Raw genomic sequence first — 22,917 nt, 5'->3', positions numbered from 1 at the left:
TGTCGTATTTGACGTGCTTGGTGACCGTATGATGCTGACATCACCAATGAGAACGGACCCTGGTCCTGCGGAACTGATGCCCGCCTGACCCTGAACAGCTGTAGGGAGCACCAGTCCTTCTACCAGCCGAATGCCAGCTTCCCCACTAGAAAAGGGCCAGTGGGTGGCTGGTGCTGGCCAGGCCCCGCCCACAGCGTCTGTCAGCATCACCGGCGGGAATCTGCAGTTCTGCAGATCAGAGTATTATGACACGGTGCTCAGAGGAATAGCATGCAAGTAGCCATATTATCCACAGAACTGGGATACTAAAAGCCCTGCCCAGGCTGGAGCAGTGACCCATGTCCCACACGATGCCTGTGAAGCCTGGTGCTAGCACAGGGCCCGAGGTGGGGATCGGGGGAACTTCATACATGTCAACCAGACAAGTGACCAAGCTTGGGCCCCCAAGGCCTGGTGTCCTGGATAAGTGACCCACGGTTCTAGCGTGACGTGGCCTCGGGCAGGCAACTTAGCCTTCCTGTGCCTCGGTTTCCTGACCTAAGTGTAGCCACCTCACCGGAGCTTTGGGAGAACCAGAGTTCTCGTCTCTTCTCATCCTGTAAAATCCCGATAAGATGAGCTATGCCTGCCCTTCTGGATCTCTCCATCCTGCTCCATTTCACACTCAGAAACCAAACCTGGAGCATTGTGTCCAGTTATGGAACCCACATAGTAGAAGACAAACTAAAGAGATGCCATTCGCGACGATACGGATGGACCCGGAAGATATTAAGTGAAATAAGCCAGACACAGGAAAACAAATACTATATGATGTCACCGATATTGAGAACCTCATAAAGTCAAAGTCATAGAAGCAGAGAGTAGAAAGGTGGTTGCCGGGGGCTGGAGGGGAGGGGGGAATGGGGAGACATTGATCAAAGAGTACACAGTTTCAGTTATAAGACGAATAAGTCCTAGAGATCCACTGTACAGCAATAACGGCTACAGTTAGTGATACTGTATTGCATACTTAGAAACTCTCCAGGAGGGTAGATCTGACGTTAAGTGTTCTTATCACACACACAAAAATGGTATTAGGAAGTAGGAGGAGGAAGAGGGAGAGGAGGAGAAAGAGAAGGGAAAGAAAAGAGGGGCAGAGGAAACTTTGGGAGGTGATGGATATCACCTATTACACGTAGGTGGTGATGATGGTTCCATGGGTGTTTATCTCCAAATTTATCAAGTCATGTCTGTTAAATATGTACAGCTGTTTCTATGTCAATCATACCTCAGTAAAGTGCTTAAAGGTACTAACTGTCCGAAGCATAGATGAGAGTGGAGGCTCTATTCTATCTCGTGTGGTTTCAAGCTTCAGAATTCTAGCTGGTTCTGGTGGACAAGGAGATGTAATGGTTGTGTGAGGTATAAACTACAGCAAAGTCAGAAAATGGATTAGAAGAGCTGCTTCTTACAGTGGAATTTGACCCCAAAACAAAATGGCATACTACCGTGCCTCATGGTTTGGGGTGAAATTCTCTCCCAAACAGGCAAGGTCCACGTGCCAGGCTCCAAGACAGTTGCTGAGAAGCTTGATGTTTGTCAAAATGAGACGTGCAGGGTTTTCTTGAGGACCTTTCAGAAAGTCCCCACCAAGTGCAAGGGGCCAACCGCTCAGCGACGGGCAGCAGGATGAGCTGGTCAGTTCTAAACCCCGCCGGCTGGGCCTTTGTGGCTTTCTGTGCATCAGGTGGTAATGCTGTGACCTTTCCGAAATGCATGGAAATAGAACTTTGATTAACATATTTGTACTCCTCGTAGAGACCTTCATATATACAGGGCAATCTGTTTGTTGGGTGAATACTTTGTACTTATTTATTTATTTATTTTTAATAAATTTATTTATGTATTTGGTTTTTTTTAATTTTTGGCTGCGTTGGGTCTTCGTTGCTGCATGCGGGCTTTCCCTAGTTGTGGGGAGCGGGGGCTACTCTTCGTTGCAGTGTGCAGGTTTCTCATTGTCGTGGCTCCTCTTGTTGCAGAACAAGGGTGCGCAGGCTTCAGTAGTTGCAGCACGCCGGCTCAGTAGTTGTGGCGCATGGGCTTAGTCGCTCTGCGAGGCATGTGGGATCTTCCCGGGCCAGGGCTCGAACCCATGTTCCCTGCGTTGGCAGGTGGATTCTTAACCACTGCACCACCAGGGAAGCACACTTTGTACTTATTTGAAGACTATTCTGGATCCATTTCTCCCATATGTTGCAAAATAGTGAAAAGTATCTCCCTGGGAACAGCGGCAGGTCAGGCCCGGGTCAAGAGCGGCTGGAGTCAGTCCTTCCGGACCTGGACAGACCAGAGAAGGGGAGGACACCAGTGGCTCTTATCAGAAGGGCGCCTGCGGGGCCCCGTGGTGGAGGGGCTGGGCTCCCCTTGCTCAGATCCTGTGGCGTCTACACTGGGCAAGGCTCATGCAGAGTGCACGTTCCTCAGATTGCCATGAGGCTGAGCGTGGAGGTCTGGTTCCACAGAGGGTAGAGCCCAGCCTCCTGAAGTTGGTTCAGGTGAGGCGTTCGTTGTGGACCAAACTCCTGTGCACCCATCGCATCCGTAGGATGCCTTCCTCAGCCTCTCTCTGCCACTGTCTCCAGGCCCCTCAGCCCTGGCTTTGCCTGAGCCACGAAGCATCTCCTGAGCCTCCCGGGGCCCCCAGTTGCCTGCCCAGAGGAAGCCCTGCTCCAGCACCATCAGCGCTGGCCTGAGGCTGAGCGGCTCCCTGCCCTTGTCTCTGGCACTGGTACCACTTCTTGAACCTGTTAAAGTGTCAAAGGCTTGGGACCTGGCTCCCGAGCAGCTGCCCCAGGAAAGTGCAGTCCCACCAACTTGGGGGAAACTTTGGTCAACATGACCCAGGACACAGGAGCACACACTCCCCCTTTTTCCTCCTGCCCGGGGACTGCTTTGCCTGGAGCCATCCTGCAGAGCAGAGCAGGTTCACCTGCTGAGCACCTACCTGGCTGTGGCTCTCCCTGGCACTGCTTCCCTGCTGCTGTGGACTGAATGTGACCCCCGCCCCCCCAAATTCATATGTGAGACGGTATTTGGAGATGGAGTCTTTTGGAGGTAATTAGGTTTTCATGAGGTCATGCGGGTGGGGTCCTGTGATGGGATTAGTGTCCTTAAAAGAGGAGACACCAGACCTTACTCCCTCTCTCTCTCTCTCTCTCTGTGTGTCACATGAGGACACAACGAGAAGACCACCATCTGCAAACCAGGAAGGACGTGGCCCTTGCCAAATCTGCAGACACCTTGATCTCCAGAACTGTGAGAAATAAAGGTCTGTTGTTTAAGCCCGCCAGTCTACATTTGTTATGGAGCAAATGAAAATGGCAGCCCTGGTGTCTCATGCCCCAGTACAGCACCAGCACGTAATCCTTTGCCCAGGCTCTGCTTTCTGGGGAATGCAGCGTTGGTTTCAATTATTCAGTTTTTAAGACAGAGATTAAGAGATCTATCTCACAGGCTTGTTATGAACATGAAATCAAACATATGGAAGGTAACATTTATTGTGCATTAACTGTAGTTGGATATTGGGCTAAGACTTTCACATTCACAATCTCTCAAACAACCTATGGGGGTCGTCCTGTTGTCACCTGTTTCCCAGACATGGAGAGTGAAGGATTCAAAGAGATATGGCCAAGGTCAAGTTGTGGTGAGGTCAGGGGCTGCACAGAACTTTGTACCCAGAGGTCTGGCACAGGGATGGCATCTCCTTACCCACCACCTGCATGATCTGTAATCTGTCCAGGAGGACAGGCCAACATGTGGAAGGGGTTCACAGACAAGAGCTTCCCTTTCCCTCCATCTGTCTTTACAATTATTATGGAACATTGGCTGTCTTTATTTCAAGATAGTTTTGTGACATGTGGTAATCCCCAAATGTGCGTTTCTAGCTGTGGGGAGAATCATTCCTGCAATATCTCTATAATCACTTGGACCGCATTGGGAATCGAGGTTCAGAAACAACAAAATGAATGGACTGTAGAACATACACCATTAAATTATTCTGCAAGAGCCTTAAAATGCATAAGCACCCATCGTGATATTTATTCTTGGAAGCTGGTGGTTGTTTCTGAAACTATTTGCAGCATTTTGATTTGTATTATATTACCAAAAAGTTATTCAATTTTATTATATTGGGTTCTTTTTGGCTTAACAATTTTACAAGCAACTTTCTGATCCCAGAAAAACGGGTAAATTAAAAGTTGGCTGTGGGGATTGAGTCGCACTTGAGTTTGGAGCCCCTCACCTTGGTTCTCCATAAGGTTCACTCACAGCAGGAGGGCCACACATGGTGTCCTGTCCACCAACTGCTTCCCTTTCGACCTTAGAGGACATTATTATCACTCATAGGAAGCCAGCCGTGGTGGGCTTCTTGCAGATAATTTGGAACCATTATTGGGGAAATTGATACCCTACGTGGTTTCTGGGAAGTTCTTAGGCACACGCCTGGCACACACAATCCAACTGATGCTACAGGAGAGAAGCAGGTGATGGGCCTTCAGGCCAGAGCTGAGGGGCCAAGTGCAGGGCCTGGGGGGTGGTCTTCCCCTGGCCCCCCCAGACAGTCAACCACAGTGACAGGTAAAACTGAGCAGGTGATTGTAGAGGCAGTGAAGTGAACACACTAATGATGAGCGAGAAAGGATCCAAGGCTCCCTGTGCCTCAACTCCAAGGCGGGGGTGTCAGGCCCCACCCGGGTCCCGTCTGTCTGTGTCTTTGATGAGGAAGGAAGAAAAGAGAAGAGGCGGAGGGGGTAGAGGGGCAGGAGCACAGACCCCTCTGTCTGGTGGTCGGCCGTCGGTGTGGGGAAGCATCAGGGTCTACGGCGGAATAAGGGAAGGTCCCGGTGAGGGCAGCTCCTCCTGGCTTCCTCCGCACGCCGCCGCCTTAACTCCTGCTCTGGAGCCTGTGGCCTATCCCAGTTTGGATGCAACTGTCTTTTTAACTGTGTGCGCATGACAACCCCACACCCTCTCATACCCTGAGGATCCCAGGCTGCAGCTGGGACCCATCGTGGGATCTTAGGGTCTGTACTGCACACCACGTACGAGACGGAGGATGCCATGGCTTTCAGAGGCAACCATGTGACCACAGAAAGGACCTTCTGATCTGGGGACACAGAAGCAAAGGGCTTAATACATCCCGAGGGGCAGGGTGGGGCGGGGCTGCCCCCTGCCTGCGCTGCGTGGTTGTGTGGGCGTGGTCCAGGTGGGATGGACAAAGCCCCCTGTCCCCTTACCCCCTTCATTCTGGGTTTCCCATCACACGCAAGCAGCTACTCCCACGATAACTATGAGATGCTGACCTTCACCCACCTGCTGAGTTCATGCTACAGTACTCAACAATGTAATGGCCCTCAGCAGAAAGAGGTACATTGTGATTAAAAAGCCCACAAACACCAGGAGAAAAGATTGTGGTTTAACAATTTTGCATCTGACCACTATTCTTCATGGGGGAAATAATGAACAGGTACATCAGGAAGAATTATGTGGTGAGCAGTGCAGCACCCCATTCCAGGGATTCTGGATTCAGAAATATGAATGCCCCTGTCCCCAAACATGCCAGCTGGAAGACACCCTCATCGATCACTTCAGGAATGCTTCCTTCCAAATAAATGACCTTTCACGTTGGGCCACCTGCTTCCTCTGACTCAGGATGCTGGGCTGGGGCGGAGGGAAATACAGCTGGTGTGTTAGTCTGGGTTCTCCAGAGACACAGAGAATAGGACATATATGTCAGGGAATGTGGCTCGGTGTCTCTGGCGGACCGTGATATGATGAATGGATGGACAGACAGACAGATAAGTATGATTATAAATATAATCTCTCTATACATATCTCTGGATATATAGATATATGTAGAGATATCTATATAAAATATCTGTATATCTACATATATCTATATATAATCTATACCTCTAGGTATAGATATATAGAGACAGAGAGAGGGATTTATTTTAAGGAATTGTCTCACATGATTCTGGGGGCCAGAAAGCCTGAAGACCATGGAGCAGGCTGCGAATTCAGGTAAGAGTTGCCACGGCAGTCTCGAGTCTGAATTCCCCAGGGCTGCAGGTTGGAATGTAAGGCAGGGTTTCTGTGTTGCCATCTTGAGGCAGAATAGCTTCTTCTATGCGAAACTTCAGTCTTTGCTCTTGGGGCTTCAACTGATTGGATGAGGCCCACCCACACTATTAAGGGTAATCTCCTTTATTTAAAGTCAATTAATTGTAGATGTTAATCACATCTAGAAAGTACCTTCACAGCAAGAGGTATACCGGTGTTTGACCAAAGAAACAGCACAGCCTAGCCAAGCTGACACCTAAAGTAACCAACCCCAGCTGGCGTCTATTCCTTTCTTTCTGGAACTCCATCAGGATGAACAGTCATCTTTTCCCAGAGAGCAACCATGCTGCTGGGTCAGCTACCTGGCTCTCCATGGACCAGAGAGAGCCGTGTGGTAGGAGATCACAGAGGGAGGAGCGTGGTTTCTTTCTTTCCCTCTAGAAATTTCCTTGTGAAGGCAACTTCAGGTTTCAGGTCTGCTCTCTCAGCCAGAGGGTGGCAAAATGATCCAAGTTCACACAAGGAAAACATTTTTTGAATATAATTTACACACATTGACATGCTCAGATATCAAGTAGACTATTCCATGAGGTTCTATGAATATTACGAAGGCACAGAGCACTTTCACCAGCACACATCTGCTGCCTCACCTGCCCAGTCCCTCCCTCCCACCCAGAAACTGTGGGTCTCTTGCTTATCCTAGACATTTATACCTATTGAATTATACAGTATGTGCTTTTGTGTTTGGCTTATTCCAGTCATCCTATTATTCTGAGAGTTACACCTATTACATGCTTATCAGTCATCTATTCCTTTTTTAAAATTTTTCAGAGTACTAATCAACTGTATGAACAAGCAGAGCTTATCCATTCTGTTGATCAACAGTCCAGGTTTGACGGTTGTAAAAGTCTTATAAGAGGTTTTGCATGGACATACATACACATGTATTTTGCACACACAACAGGAGTGGAATTACTAAGTCATAGAAGTAGATTTAACACTTCGAGAAACTGACACTTTGCCAAAATGGCTGTACTGTTTCACAGTCCCGCCAACATGTGCAGGGTCTGGCTGCCCCAGAGCTGTTCCAGATTTGCTGTGGTCAACCTTGTGCATTTTACACATTCTAGTGGAGCATGTGGTAACACCTCGTTGGGTTTTTAATGTACATTTTCTTGGTGATTAATGAAGTTGAACAGTTTTTCATGTGTTTATCGACCACTTATATACCTTCTTCTGTGAAGTGCCTGTGTGCCTTTGCCTCTTAAAATTGGGCTGTCTCCTTGTTATTGAATTTCAGGAGTTCTTTATATATTCTGGATACAAATACTTTGTTTTATGAACATATTCTCACAGTCTGTGACTTGCTTTCTTATTTTATCGATAATGTTTTATGATGAAGAATTTTTGTGTATTTGATGAAGTCTAATTTATCATTTTTGATTTTATGATCACACCTTTTGTCTCACAAGAAATGTTTTCTTACCTCAAGGTCACAAATATATTCTTCTATGTTTTTTGTTTTGTTTTATTTTAGGCTTTACATTTAGGTCTATAATTTGTCTCAAATAGGTTTTTTTTGGAGTGAATTAGTGAGTGATGTTGTTTTTTGGTTTTTTGTTTGTTTGTTTGTTTGTTCTATTGGACCTCACACAAGCACATTTCAGACCCTGATTTACAAGGTGTTAATATTAGCAACAATAAAATCTTTCCCCAATTTGGCTATTAACACAAGTTTTGACAACTGGCTTTAATACACCTGGGAGCATTAGGTGACCTCACAAGATCCAATTCCTCTTCTTGCATTTTTAAGCTTCTCTGCATGGGACCCCTCTGACTTACCAACCATATTTATTTATCACTGTCAGACTCCTGCTGTCAAAAGAGCACTTCTTTTCACTCCTCCTGTGTGTAGTATAGCATGTGTGACAGTCTCCAGATGGTATTACCTCCCTTGATTTTTTTCTCTCTCTACTTTTTTAAATTATGAAATTTACTATTCACAGATACATATGTACAATTCCAAGAATACACATTCACATTGATAAGGTCTTTTAAATTTATACAAATTTGTACATTTTTGGTGCTCTTCATTGCTTCCTACAGATTTGGGGTTGAATCTGATATAATTTTTCTTTAGCCTGAAGAAATTATTTTGGTATTTCTTGTAGAGAAGTTCTGATTGGGAGAAATTCTCTTAACTTTCACCTCTAAAAATGGATTTATTTTGCCTCCAATTTTTTAAATTAATCTTTTCATTTTGGGAAAATAGTAGATTCACATGCAATGGTAAGAAATACAGAGAGATTTCATACATCCTTTACTCAGTTTCCTCCAATGATAATATCTTACAAAACTACAGTACAATATTATAACCAAGATATCAGCACTAATGCAATCAAGATACAGACTATTCCGTCACTATAAGGATCTCTTGTGTTGCTCTTTTTAGTAACTTCTCTCTCCTCTCTGCCTCCATCAGTGACCCTTGGTAACCACCATTCTGTCTCCCCAGTTTATAATTTTGCCATTTCAAGAATGAAATTGTTGGATGGAACAGTTTGAGATTTCTTTATCTTTATTTTTAAGGCTATTTTTGTAAGATATGGAATTCTAGGTTGACATTTGTTTGTGTATGAGTGGGATACGTGTGTGTGTGTGTTAGTGCATGTGTGTCCTTTGTATTTTTCCAGATTGGTGTTTCCTGAGCTTTTTGGATTTGTGGGTTGATGTCTTCCATCAATTTTAGACCATTCTCAGCAAATATCTAATTAAATATTTCTTCTTGTTCTCTTTTTTCCTTCTTGGGCTCCAATTACAGATATGTTGGACCATTTGATATTGTCCCATAAATTAAGACACTCTTATCTATTCTGTTGTTTGGGGTTTTTTTTGTTTGTTTGTTTGTTTACTTATTTGTGGTTTGCTTTTTTTTCCCCTCAATTCACCTGTCCTCAAGTTCATTCATTATTTCCTCTGCTGAGTCATTCTGTTATTAAAACCAATAAAATATTTATTACTGATACTCTATTTCTCATTTCTAGAATTTCTACTTGATTCATTTTTGCAGTTTCTTTGGGTCTGCTGAAATTCACCGTCTCCTTATCCATACTGCACACTTTTTCTAACAGATCATTTAGCATATTTCGTTATTTTAAAGCTCCTGTCAAATAATTCCAACATCTGGGCAACCTACAGTTCTACTTCTATTAACTGTTTTCTTTCTTCATCATGAGATGTTAGAACAATAAAGTCTAAAGTAAATAATATTTCCCTTTAGTAAAGAGTTTTTTCTTGTGTCAGGTCACTGGTTTGGAGTGATGGAGTAAATTTGTTCTATAGTTAAACTGGGTCTGAGCTTTTGGGCAAGTTTAGTTTGTTTCAGTTCACTACTAGCTACAGATATTTTGAGAGTGGGCTCAGAATTTTCCCTTCTGCAATGCTCTAGGTGTGCACGCTACCAAGATTCCCCAAATTTATTCATGTTTTCCACCAGTTTTCCACGCCATGATAGATCTCTCTCTGATTTACAACTCAACTGACAGCTTTGTACATTGTTGGAGAGTTCCCTTTGCTTTCTGGTCCAGCCACAGGCTTTTGGACACTTGTGAAGACTCTGTTCTGCCTGGAATACCTTGGAGGGATTCCTTTCAGCTTTCCTACCCCACCTGTAGCTATTGTCAGTGGAAAACCTGAAGTGTTTGGGGGAGTGAAGGATTCTCTCAGGTCTCTTGCTGATGCCCAGCCCTTGGCAGCTGAAAATCCAGGATGCCTTTGGCTGACTTATCTCAGTTCTCCCCTCCTTTTGTAGCTGCATCTTCAGCTCTCTGACTGGTTTAGAAAGACTGTGACTTTGTGGCTTATACATCTTGTTTGGGTTATTGAGAGCAACGGTCTCTTGTCATTTTCTACCTTCTAACCAAAGAGACTTCTTCCACATCTCTTACCTTCTGTTTTCTCTCATTTCGCCTCTCTGAGTTGTTTTCTGGGTAATTTTATTCAGAGCAATCTTATAACAATATCTCATCATTTGTAACTAATCTGCTTTTATCCTGTCCTTTGGCTTTGTACTTGGAATAGACGTGTGTGTATGTATCTTTTTGTTTTTAGAAGTTCTATTTTGTTCTTCATCAAATCTGCTGCCTCATAAATTTTCATAACCTCTTTTTCTTTTGTCATACTTTCATATTCCCCTCTTATTTCTTTAAACATATTAAAGACAATAATTTTATGTATTCTAAACCTGATAAATAAAATATATACAAACTCCATAAATCTGACTTCAAACAGAGTTTGTGGTTTCTGGAAATTCTCACTCGTGGAGTGGGTTTTTTTCTCATCTGTTTAATAATTTTGTCGGCATGAGTATGAATTCATGCTCCTTGGAACTTTACCTGTGGGGAGTCTTCAAAAATGGGGTTTAAAAAGAACTTTTCTCTAATAAGGATACGCATTTGCCTTTTCCAGGTGCTTTAGTACTACTGAATTGGAAGCACTGTCAACTAATTTGGACGGATTGAGGCCACATTCCTGCCCAAGTTCCCATGAGTACAGGCCTTTGGGTAGAAATTCTCATGCAAGATACTGGTTTGTGTGTGTGTGTGTGTGTGTGTGTGTGTGTGTGTGGTTCTTCCTGTTCCTCCCATAGCTAGGATGGTGGAGGGGGGGGGAGGGCAGGTTTCAATTCCTGCCTTCTCCTTCTGTGGATTTTTCCTTGGCTTGACCTCCTGGGTTTATGGGGTGGGATTGTCAGTGATGTGACCACGTTATTCTGGCCCCAGGCCTTGTCTCCTTTGACCTTCCTCATGACCCATAAACCTCAATCTCATTTACCATCCGAGACTGGTTTCCTCCCACCAGGTGCCATCCAGGCTGATGCCCCAGTGATCCCTCCACCCATGGATTTCTTCCCTGCCCTTTATGACCTTCAGGAGATTCCCTTATTTTCTGCTGGCTCAAATGGGCATTATATTTTAAATATTTGATTCAACATTTTTAGTTGTGCTATTTGTCTGCAATTCTGCAGGATTCCCTCTTTATCTTCTATTTCAGCCCTGCTCTCCTGACAATGAATGGGTCTGTTTGCAGTTTCCAGGGGCCCTCAGGAGCCATATTTTGAAAGTACACTTCAGGATTTGGATAAGTGTGGGGAGATGTGTGTCCTTCTCGGATAAGGTAGCTACATACTCATCTGGATATCCACCATGCAGACCTTCCAAAAGGGAAAGCTGCTCCTTCCTCAAGCCACTGGCCCATTCTGACTTTAAAAATATCATGTGAAAGTGATTCTCATATTAGTCTTTATTTTGGTAACTGTAAACGTTGACATGAATGTAGATATTGCTAAGTTGAAAAGTAAATGTATCATTACTACAAACTTACTTTTACTGTTTTAAATCTCATACAAGCCCTTATGGTTTAAAGAACAGTGCTTAACACTTATTTCTAATTTTAAGTTAATTGTTTGGCAGAAATATATACTTTTACATAATGACTAGACATTGTCTGGTGTTAATTGCTCTTGCAGACTTTTGTGAGTAAAAGGTTGAATAAGTCTGTGCAAGCTTAATAATTTAGAAGGGAAGTATGTAATCAAAGCTGTAATTATACAGAAATGTTGTGAGATAGTCTGGGGTAAAATCTATCTGATAGAGTAGAAGTAACTGTGAAGTCTTAAAATGTGCTGTTTTCCCTTTCTGCAGAGAAGAAACCTCACACGTGGATACACACAATGGGGCAGTGAGCCAGCGGCATGGACGCTGAAAACCAGGTGGGTTCTAGGCTAAAGCCAGAGACCTGGTTTGCATCCTACCTCTGCTGCCGCCAGCTCTGTCCCGCCAGGGCCCTGGCACCATGGTTCGGGTGAGGTGGGTCGTGGTGAAGTCACTGCAGAGACCCCTGTGGGGACGACGCCTGTGTCCTGGGCTGGGGAGCAGGGGGCTGACGGTGCTCTTGCTGCCGCTCAGCTAACTGTCCTGCTCTACCGGCCAGGCTACACCAGCATCCATCTTCTTCCGGGGGATGCCAAGATGAGGCAGGAGATAGATGGGCCCCAGGCTGAGCCGCTAGAGTCTGTCCCCTGGCGACAGATACTCCAAGGTGAACATAACAGCAGGAGGATAATAGGAGGAGCTGAGCCCTGCCCAGATAAAAGATAAAGACCACATATTCCTCATTCTCGAAGTCAAGGAGACCTTCCCGACTACACATGTGCAGAAAGACTCCTTGAAGGTCAAAAGGGAAGGGGCACCACCCCATAGTAGGTGATGTCAGCCTTCCCATAGGCCTCTGTGCTGGAATCCATCTTGGCTAAGAGAGCACACGCACACAGGGGAGGACCCTGAGCTAAACCACATACGGACTCAGAACCAGGCAAAGCAAGATGACTGGCCAGAGTAAACCCAGAAGAAATGTCCCATAAACGTGATTCAAACTACCACGAGGGCACGACTCTCCGAGCCCACCCGTGTGAGTCTATTCACAGGTACTCTTTTCCTCCTAATAAACACTGTGCTTGCTTCACTACTTTCCGTCTCTATGTGGAAATTCATTTCTACACAGCTGACGGGCCAGGCCCTTGTCACTGGCCCCTGGTCCCTGGTGGTCTAGTGGCCAGGATCCAGCCCTCTCACTGCTGCGGCCTGACTTCAATCTCCGGCCGGGGAACCGAAACCCTGCTTCAAGCCGCTGCAGGCCGAGGCCACCCACGATCAAAGAGACAACGAAGCGGCCTTAAACCAAGTCTAACCTTTCTGCCACCTTTGTCACGTGTACTCAGTCTAACACGGTGAAACACATGATCTGGGGCGCAGGAAACATGCTTCATCCCTGGACACTGGAGACCTCACGGGTTGCTAGAAGCAGCCTCAGGCTCCTACAGTTCTGCTTAGTGCTCTTCGCAAGCCCACATCCACGGATGCTGAGGTCACCATGCCTGCCTGAGCCTACGGAGATGGCAGTGCCTGACCCTCAAGCAGGTTCCCAGGAAGTCAGAGATACAGTATTCCTCTGTTTTAAAAAATAGTAGTTTGTCTTGACAAACTACCGAGTAAAACTTTTAAAAAGTTAATCAAATAAAATTAGTGGCACATAATTGCTTCAATAGTTAACAAAGAATATTGTGATATCCACGTATGAACTTGAACATTGAAAGCAAATTCTCACTCCCCACCCCCGCAAAGAAACCACCCAGATACAACAACCACAAGAAAACAATAAAGGCACATGCAAGCGATCAGAATAATGTCATTCCAATGGTGAGCAATTACTAATGGTGTCAACTAACAAACCGGCAGGATCCTACTGGAATTACTGACTGAAACAAAGAGACGTCTCCAAGGCTGAATGTCTCCTGAGCTCAGATTCTCATTATCTGCATGGGCAGTTTTAGGGGTGTTGTCTGTATTTTCTACAGAAAAAAGTTTTGAGCCCCGTAAAATTTCTTGGGTGATTCATAAAAATATCATTTGTGGTATACCTGGCTTGTTTCTGCTAGGCTGAGACAAAAGACAAGTCCCAGGGGTGCAAAGAGCCAAGTGAAGTCACAACAGAATATAGACATTCCAGACTCAGCCTCCATCTGAGAACCCACGTCAGTAATCCCAGGTGAGTTGCACTGCGGTCAGGTTAAAAGGGAAGGGTGCACTTTCTCATTGCTTTCTCAAAACTTCTGTGCTGGAGGCCCCTTCCCAGGCCCCTCAGAAGCATTGCCACCAGCAGCGGATGCAGCCTTTGCCTCCGTGGAAGTTTCCTCCTTACAAGATACCAGGAGCACATTTGGGTTCCTGTGAAATCTACCTTGATGTCCTTCTGTTTCTTTTCTCTCCTAAACCCGTGTTTCTGTGTCTGGGCGGAGGAGGTCCTTGGGATGGGTGGAGGGTCCTGTGCTCAGGACCAAGAGGTCCCTGCTGGGAAGGTCAGGCAGCTGTCGGCCCCCAGCTTGGAGGGGAGCAAGGGAACCGATAAGATCAATGTGTTTTCCATTGAAAACACTTGCATGGGATTAAAGAGAAAAAAATAAAAATAAAAATCAACTTGAGGAGCCAGCACAAGGGTTTTCTTCTTTTAAGATTTCTTTCTCCCTCTCCTTTCTCTCCACTTGGTCAGATTGTGGAATCTGAGTGGAAAGGAATGCCAGGTAAGGACAAAACACAAAGCTCAACCTGTGAATTAAAACAAATCATTCATGGTAACATTTCCTTTTTCTTAAGTGCATTAAAAATGGGATGCACAGCTAAAGAAAGCCAGAAAAAAAGAAGGTGAACTTACAGTTTCAGAAATTGTATTTACCTTACTTTAGTTTTTCCAATGCCAGTATTTCTATTTAGAAATTAAAGTTATGCATTGCAAAATTGCATCAAAATCCAGAAAACTCATTTCCCCATCACTAAACAAATAGGTTTATAAACAGAAAGACACATTAAAAATATTATTCCGGATGATTGCCAAGGTGATAGAAGCTAAATTTCAGTCCCTTTAAAAATACAAATAGGAAAGGTCAAGAGTGAATGCTTTTAAAATTCTATTTTCTGCTCCACTGCTGATTTAACAGACAGATTTTCAATATGCAAATAAAGGCTGGTCCTCAGTTACAGACATTCCGAGAGGTTAGACCCTGAGTCGCCCTTTTCCTCCTTCCCTGAAGGCGGCTCTCCAGTTCAACTCAGGTTCCTTGAGTCTCAGGCACGAAGAGTAGCTATAAACTGACCTGCAGGAGGCGCTACTCACATTTCATAAAGCACTTCTTCAGCACTTTAAGGGGGGATATGGGTTGTGTTTGGTTTTCTTGGGCTCTCCTTCGGCCGATGACACGGCTTCAGGGCAGATATCATGACTCTGGAGAACGGCTGTCGCCACAACAGAAGCCAAGTCTGCTTTTCTAGATGCTTCCACCCACACTAACAAGGCTCCGGAGGAAGCAAGCACCCTACACTGGCAGGTTCTCCCCAACATCCCCAGGGTGATGGGAAAGCAGAAGCTTGAGACGAGTCCTGCCAGCCTTTGGATCGTTGATGGGAGCGTCCCAAAATGACGGCGGCTCGGGATCAGAGGCCCCTTGACCTTCCTCTGCCTGGTCAGGGATAGGGGCTGGCAGCGGCCTCCACTTAAGCAAAAAATAACCCTGCAGGCTAAATGCCTCTTTGTGAAAACTCTATCCTCTTTCTCTGGGAACTTATTGTTTTCCCCAAAGGTGAAGCAATGGTTGGAAAACATATAGGGATACAGGCCAGGAGACCTTTCTCCTGCAGAAAGACACCGACACTAACCCCCAGTCTTCCTATGAAGGATGTTTCTGGAGTCACGCGTGGGTTGCCCAAACACCTGCAAATGTGACTGTTGTCTTCTATTAAAAAGTCCTGATTACCCGCTGGAGGCTGATGGGCGGCCTAGGTGGGGCTTTGCCCAGCGCACGTGGGGCATGTTCCCGGCTGCTGAGACACTCGTTGGGCGAGGTGCCCTGGGCAGGGCAGAGGACCTAGCCCTCGAGTTTTGGGCCTTATCTTGTCGGTTGCCTCCCAGCCCCAGGCCCCTCCTGAGTCCACGCGACCAAGGTGCCTTCAGTACAGTGGGACCAGAGCAGTAAAGGGCAGACAGCACCTCAGGGTCCCTGGTGACACAAGGGTACCTTACCATGAACGCACTGACTGCCTTAAACCCCAATCCCTGAAACATCACAAGGTGTTTTTTTCTTCAAGAACCATCACAAAACTTTAAATGTGACCGTTACCCAAAAATCTGTATGGTTACCTCCTTTCAGGTTTTGCTGTGTTTTTATTAAGGATGGTTTTAAGAATCTAACTGATGCTGCTGGCTTGGAGTTTGTTCATGAAACAAACACCCACGGAGTTAGGAGCTGAGGTGCTCAGGCCGCCTGGGGTGACAGCTGGGCGGAGACCCGACAGCACTGCCTGCTGACCCTTCCCCCGGAGCTGCAGGCTCAGGAAAGGCATTGGAGAGCAGAGCCGAGCGGAGGGCACGCGGGGTTCTCCTCCAGCTGGGGGACAAGAGGACAGCAGTCCTGAAGCTCTCCTTTCCCCACGCCTTCCACCCTTGGGGACAACTTCCCGAGTGGAAATGCACTCAGGAGACAGGGCAGGCGCCTGAGTTTGTTGTTAACCTCGGGGGCCATCAGAAGGAGCGGAGCAGGGGCGCAGTAGTTAAGGATCCGCCTGCCAATGCAGGGGACACGGGTTCGAGCCCTGGCCCGGGAAGATGTCACATGCCGCGGAGCAACTAAGCCCGTGCACCACAGCTACTGAGCCTGAGCTCTAGAGCCCGCGAGCCACAACTACTGAGCCCGCGTGCCACAACTACTGAAGCCCATATGCCTAGAGCCCGTGATCCGCAACAAGAGAAGCCACCGCAATGAGAAGTCCATGCACCACAATGAAGAGTAGCCCCGCTTGCCTCAACTAGAGAAAACCTGCACGCAGCTACGAAGACCCAACGCAGCCAAAAATATATTAATTTAAAAAAAAAAAAAAAAGGGGCAGAGCAGGTGTGGCCCGTGACGTTCTGGCTCCTCCAGCCAGAGCTGGGCCCGGGGTCTCTGGAAGGAAGCCCAGAGCCTGGTCACAGAGCTGCCTGGGGAAGCAGGGCCTGCGAGACGGGGCAGAGGGGGACGGACATTCCAGTGTGTGGACTGTTTTAATGTTTAATTCACTACATGCATATAAAACTAGCATGAAAGCATTAAATAAACTAAACATACTGGATACAATTTAAGCTATTAAAGTGGATACTTCATAGTACAAATTTACATATAAAAGCGTGGCAATCAAGAGGGGGCCTTCTGTGAATGCAAAGGGCGGGGTGGGGTTGAGATTCACTTCTTCTGTCCCCATTCTCCTCCTCTTTGGAGTTTTGTCAGTTGAACACTCACAGTTTAGGGTGAGATTATCTCAGAGCAGCAATCAATGGCTATTTGTTAGGAAAAAATAATACTCTTAAAGACGACATAAAAAATGAAAAAGAAAAAACGGCGGGGACTAGATTCAGTTCCAGATGGTGGAAGGCAGTTAACATGCTCCCCTCCTCTTCCTCCTAAATCTCCACCGAAATGGACCAGGAGGGGGACAAGGGGGGAGGCTGCCTGGAGAGCGGACATCCGACCTGAAGGCAGTGCGGCTGGGAGAGCAGAGGTGGCAGGCGCCCAGGGCAGGCTCCCAGGCTGCAGGAAGCACGCCTCTCCCTAGAGGCTGGTACACACCCGACCACCCAGTTTGGCACCCAGTGGGTCCGGGGTGAGGCCGTGCCCTTTGAGAACCACTGGTCTGGGGATCAGCCCGCCAGGCATGCCCTCTCCCGTCCCCCAGGGCACAGCCCCGGACAGGTGCAAGGCAGCAACGCCTTTCCCAGCAGGACAGCAGAGGCCCCTAAGGCAGGAAGCCCTGATCCTAAAGCCCTTCACAAATGCCCAGAGTCCCTCGTAAAAGCAAGCAGCTGCTTCCCTTTTTATAAAACTGAATCAACCATCTCTCACCACCACTCTTCACGCACAGTTCTTTGTCTACATCGTTAGAACTGTTCAGCTGTGCTGAGCAAACTGATTGCAATACAGCGACGGCTCTTTAATTCATAAAAATAATCCGAGCATACGAAGACAGAAATGTCACGCTATAAAAGTAGGTCTTCCTTAAAATTCTCTTTAGAGGCAAGAAAAGGAACCTCATGTTTGTTTCACAGTCACAACAAGCACACTGAATTTCTCTGAGAAAGTGTCAGGCAAATTAAGGAAAAAAGAGAGGAAAGTGTTTAGCTTAATGGCTCTGTCTTACTTTCCAAGGTCCCCTAAACTCCTAGAACACTCTCCAGGGAGACCTCTGTGGCATCGCTGGCCCTGGTCAGGCAGGTTGATTAGACTCCCATTCATGAATCTCTGTACTACGGTTCTAGGAATGCTATTTGTAAAGAACTGAGCACGCTCCAGGTGGGCAGGTGACTTAATCAGGCCCGTGTCACAGAACCTCCCACCCACTATCACTATCACCCACTCGCCACTTGTTTATTCGTTTATTTATTTTTGGTCAGAGCATTTTGTTTTAGGATCGTTAGAAAATATCCAGGAAAGAATCTGACCAAGCTGGAAAAGTATTTGCTTCTATTTGGGCGGGGTGGGGGGGTATTACTGTGCTCTTGAATTCCATCAGCTTTACAAGCTACCCTTTCCACACATCTTCTCCCACTTACTTCTGGAGATAAGGGGTCTGGGCAGTAAAACTAACTCCGTTCGAAGCCTACAGCATGAATAGAGAGCTGTCCTCCGGAGCGCGCCGGCTGCAGACAGGAGGGGCCCTTTGCGCCCTGGACCCTGCTGTTCACGGTGGGACCACAGCGCCCTCTAACGGCACCACGCTGCTCCTTCCACTCCCGGCGCAAACCCTTCAGGTTTCCATCAATACCGTAAATTTGTCAGTTACGCTGTCACATCCTCTCTTAAAAAACAAAGTAAGCAATGTGACCAAGTATTCTCAGGGGGGTGGGGGGGGATTACAGCCTGAAGTGTCACCTCCAGGCTGATTTGTGCTCGGAAGGAAAAGCTGGGGCCTCCCTAGGAGGTGCATGGGGACAAGACGTCCCTTAAGGTCACTGGCCACGCTGCTCTACGCCCTCCTCACGGCCACCGCCCGCTCCTCGGGCCCCCGAGTCACGTGAGCGGCTGCAGGCACAGAGGGCCAGGCCCCCGGGCGTGCAGGACCCAGCCAGGACGCCAGGACCCCTGTGCCGCCTGGGTGCACAGACTGACGCCAGCCTAAAGCCCCACCCAACTACAGGTTCAAATGTTTACCTACCTTTTTGCGTGTGTGTGTGTGATAAAACTCTACAACCATGTTCTGCCCGGGGACCAGAATTAAATTTAACCACAGCTTAAAACTGTTTCACCCTCTGCGAGTGACGCAGCACGACAGGCAAACTCAGGCCTGGGTGTTATCGGGAGCGGATGCTGACGCGTAAGCGCCACGCATCCTCGTGGGCAAGCAACGGCAGCCGGCAGCCAACGGCAGGGGCCACCTACCCTCCACCCAGTAAGAACACCTCAAACTGTTGAGGTTAAAAAAACGTTTTGAATCCTATGACAAATCTATTCACTAGGCAAATGTACCCCCAAACTGCGTGTGCAGACCTGCTCTCTCTCCCTTACCCCCTTTCACTCTGCAACCCTCCCCAAGCCCGTCGTTTGTGGGAAACGCTCACCTGTCTCACCGCCACCCACAGGAAGCAGAATCCAACCACCGGCCACCCCCTTCCTCACCGACCTCGCAGCCTCAAGCAGCTCCGGGGCCAGCTGCCTGCCTTCTTGCCTCCCTGACTCGGGCAAAGTAGCAGGAGCCAAGGTGCTTGGCCACCACCTCCTGCCTCCCCGGCGTTTCTCCCTCCTCCCTCCCCCACGCATCTTCAAATTACACGACCTGCCAAGTGAGGGAGGCCATCTTCCTCCCCAGGTGACCATGCGCTTTAAATAACCTCCAAACTCAATCAGCTTCCTAGCTTGTGTCCCCACCTTGCCCGAACTCGACTTCCGCCTGTAAAGTCTCCCTGCCACCTCCACTTGGATGTCTCACGTCCCAGACACACGCCTAGGACGTGTGACTCTCACCACCAATCCCGGAGCTCCTGTCCCCAAGCCCAGGTGCTGTGGGAACCCTGATTCCTATCTGCCCACCACCCCCAGTTCACGAACTCAGCATTGATCCCACCTCCAAGACCCGTGTGGCATCCATCCACCCCGATGGTCTGCACGGCCACCAGCATCAACCCCCAGCCTCCTGACACATCTGCTTCCCGCCCTGCCCTTCTCCTGCCCTGCATCACAGAACAGCCCCGTGAACCGTGACACCTGCTCAAATCTCCCTAGGAGCGTGACCGAGCCCAGGGCTGCCCAGGTCCCAGTGACTGGCAGTTACCTGTGTCACTGAACCAAGGGCGCTCGCCCCCTTACACAGTATGTTCTGGCCACACCGGCCTCCTGCCCACACACGGCAGGCTCCTCCCCTCTCGGAGCGGGCGCACCTGTCTGGGAGGGACGCGTTCCAGGGTCCCCTCCTTTCAAGGTGGGCGCCCTTCTCTCGGGTCCTAGCTCACATGTTACTTCCTCGGAGGGGCCCTCCTTGACTAACAGAAAGAGAGGAGTCTCCCTGCTATTCTTCTGCAGATCGCTCCATCTCCCTCACCACACTTAGCCCCAAATCTGGACTGTTGATTTATTGGGGTGACTGTGCAGGGTTCTCTCTACCAACAGATCACAGGCCTGTGAGAACCTGGCCCTGACTTTCTTCACCAGCTCCTCCCAGCAAGGCCCTGGCACAGAGCACAGGCCCAAGAGACAGAGGCAGAAAGAGGGAACACCCAACAAAAAGCATCTAAAGGGCAAGGCAGAGTCGTTTACAAATCTCAGTTTGTTATAATTACTTAAAAAACAGGAGGAAGAAGCAACAAAGTACTTGTCCAGTGTGATTTTTAAAGGGTAGCAACTGCAGCTAAACAAAGACATCCAACACTGAGGGCCAACCAGCGCTCACATGGTATCCGCTCTCACCAAGAGCACCTGGGAGAGCACTCAAACCCCATCACACCCGGGCAATCGACCACGCCTCCGTCCAGGAGGGAGGTCCCTCTGGCAGGCCGCCTCCTCTGTCTTTGGTGGGCACTGACTATTGGCTTCATCTTTGGTTGGAGCAGAAGTAAGGCCAAGTGTCACTCTTTACTGATCAGGACAATCGTGTGCATGGCTTACTTTTATTTTTTATTATAAAAAACACATACAAGAGTTTTAAGAAATGATGAATATAAGACAAATCAGGACCACGGTGAGTTATTAAACCCATTTCCTATGTACAAATACTAAAATTCCGAAAGTGGAATATCATCAAATGTGAGACACATTATAGGCTGTCCATATATACACGGCACATGCAGAGACCTGCCCGCACTCGGCTGCGTCTGTATGTACACGGTGAGGTACAAACACCCGCGGCGACCTCTATCCTCAGCTCTCCTTTTCCTGATTCATAGTTAAATATTTGCAAGGAACTTTAGAGATCTGAAGAAATGCATTAAAGTAAGTTCTAAAGGCTCTCCCTGTTTTACTCTGATCAGCTGCACTCTACACCTTGAGAGGAACTCTGTAGCCCACCTCCAGCTAAGACAGTGGAAGAGTCTTCGAGTAGCACTGCTTTGGCCTCCTCATCTTTTCCTAGTCAGTCATTTGGGCACAAAGTCCAAAATTGGCTCAGGAACCAAATCAATGTTTTTACATTAAATTCATTACAAAACGCCACTCAATTTTTAAAAGCGACTAAAAGGACACTTTCTGCAGCAAAAAAGGGCTAAGTTCAAGTTTCTGTTGTTTGACCAAGACACAACAAATTACAATCCATGTCATGTGATCACAGCAGCCATAAGTGAAATGTGTGCGGTTTAGGGAAAGCAGCCCCTGCTTCCTCCTCCACCCCCAGCACTTGTATCTCCCTGACGTCTCTCTCTGGAACCCCAGTCTGCACCCTGGAAGCTGATGATCTGTCTCCACTCGGGCAGCGGGAAGGCACTTCTCCGGGCACAGCACGGGGCCGTCAGCCACGCTCCTCCGTACACAGGGTGCTGACCTCCTCCAGGGAGCTGAGCACCGCGGAGGGGATGCGGCGAGAGGTCTCCGTGCGCCAGGCTTCCAGGATCTTGGAGATCTCCGCTGGGTTGCTGGGACTCAAGTCACACAGGGCGTACACGGCTGCCAGCTGGATACCCCACGGTATGTCTGAAAAGAATTTCCACATCAGTCATCACATAAGAAAATCTTCGTTATGCAAAACGTTCATGCTGTTGATCTAATAAAATACTATTCAACAAATACTTTCTTCCAGCAATGAAAAGTAAATATTAAAAAAAAAAAAAAAACACAATGAAAAAGTTCATTTAAATCCCTTCTGCAAATGGAAAACAAAAACAAAGCCAAACGCTGCACAGCTCTCTACAGGTTCCTGGCGCTGCCTGTACCCAGAGGACAGCGAGCCGGAGTAGGGGTACAGGGCCTGAAGCGCCCGCCCTCTCATGATCAGTGCTAAGCTTTCCAAAGTGGTCCTGGAAGGATCACACTCTCGTGTTTAAGTTTTAGTAAAATGTGGATCCCAAAGCATTTGTCAAATAAATGACTCCATTATACCCCCTGGAAGTGTTTATAAGTGGACTTCGGAAATGAAAAACATGATGAAATGAGAGCAAGTGAAAAACTAATTTTTAGTATGTAGTATAGCTTATACTATACTCTTACACACTAGATTATAGTATATGACTATTGATCATGGCATTTAATTGTAGACTATAGCTAGGTTAGAGATTACAGTGTATTAGAGTTCTCATTAAGTATAAGTTTATTTAGGAGTTATTTAATTCAAATTTAATTTAGTTCAATTTTAGTTAAATTCACTTCAATCATTTAGTTAAAAAATTTAGGAGTTATTTCATTAAAACTTATTATTCACTATATACTGTTAGTGATGCAATGCCGAATAGGGCAAACTACTACTATTTAAAAATAAATATCACAAAACACACACATTCAAATGTTAATGCTGTAGATGTAGACAGTACTACAGCAGGTTTAAAATTACGTTCCCCGGGCTTCCCTGGTGGTGCAGTGGTTAACAATCTGCCTGCTGATGCAGGGGACACGGGTTCGATCCCTGGTCTGGGAAGATCCCACATGCTGCAGAGCCACTAAGCCCATGAGCCACAACTACTGAGCCTGTGTTCTAGAGCCCGTGAGTCACAACTACTGAGCCCGCAAGACACAGATACTGAAGCCCGCGTACCTAGACACAGAAG

The 22,917-nt window shown here is 47.2% G+C and overlaps 1 protein-coding gene and 1 long non-coding RNA gene across 4 annotated transcripts in view; one reads left to right on the top strand and one right to left on the bottom strand.

The window, feature by feature from the left end:
• Positions 1-22,917, top strand: part of LOC309623421 — a 720,194-nt gene that overhangs the window by 310,221 nt on the left and 387,056 nt on the right. The gene's annotated exons all lie outside the window — the stretch shown is intronic.
• Positions 20,800-22,917, bottom strand: part of ICE1 (interactor of little elongation complex ELL subunit 1) — a 57,852-nt gene continuing 55,734 nt past the window's right edge. For 2 of the 3 annotated variants that reach the window (XM_082380308.1, XM_082380307.1), the window contains one exon: positions 20,800-21,850. In XM_082380308.1, coding sequence (XP_082236434.1) covers positions 21,669-21,850 — 182 coding nt within the window. In that variant the 3' untranslated portion in view covers positions 20,800-21,668. The remainder of the gene's footprint in view (positions 21,851-22,917) is intronic. The other variant, XM_082380309.1, reaches the window with a different exon arrangement.

The sequence above is a fragment of the Balaenoptera borealis genome (genome assembly GCF_965194805.1).
Source record: "Balaenoptera borealis genome assembly, chromosome: 2".
Lineage (NCBI taxonomy): Eukaryota > Metazoa > Chordata > Mammalia > Artiodactyla > Balaenopteridae > Balaenoptera > Balaenoptera borealis.
This window is presented reverse-complemented; position numbering and strand designations above follow the sequence as displayed.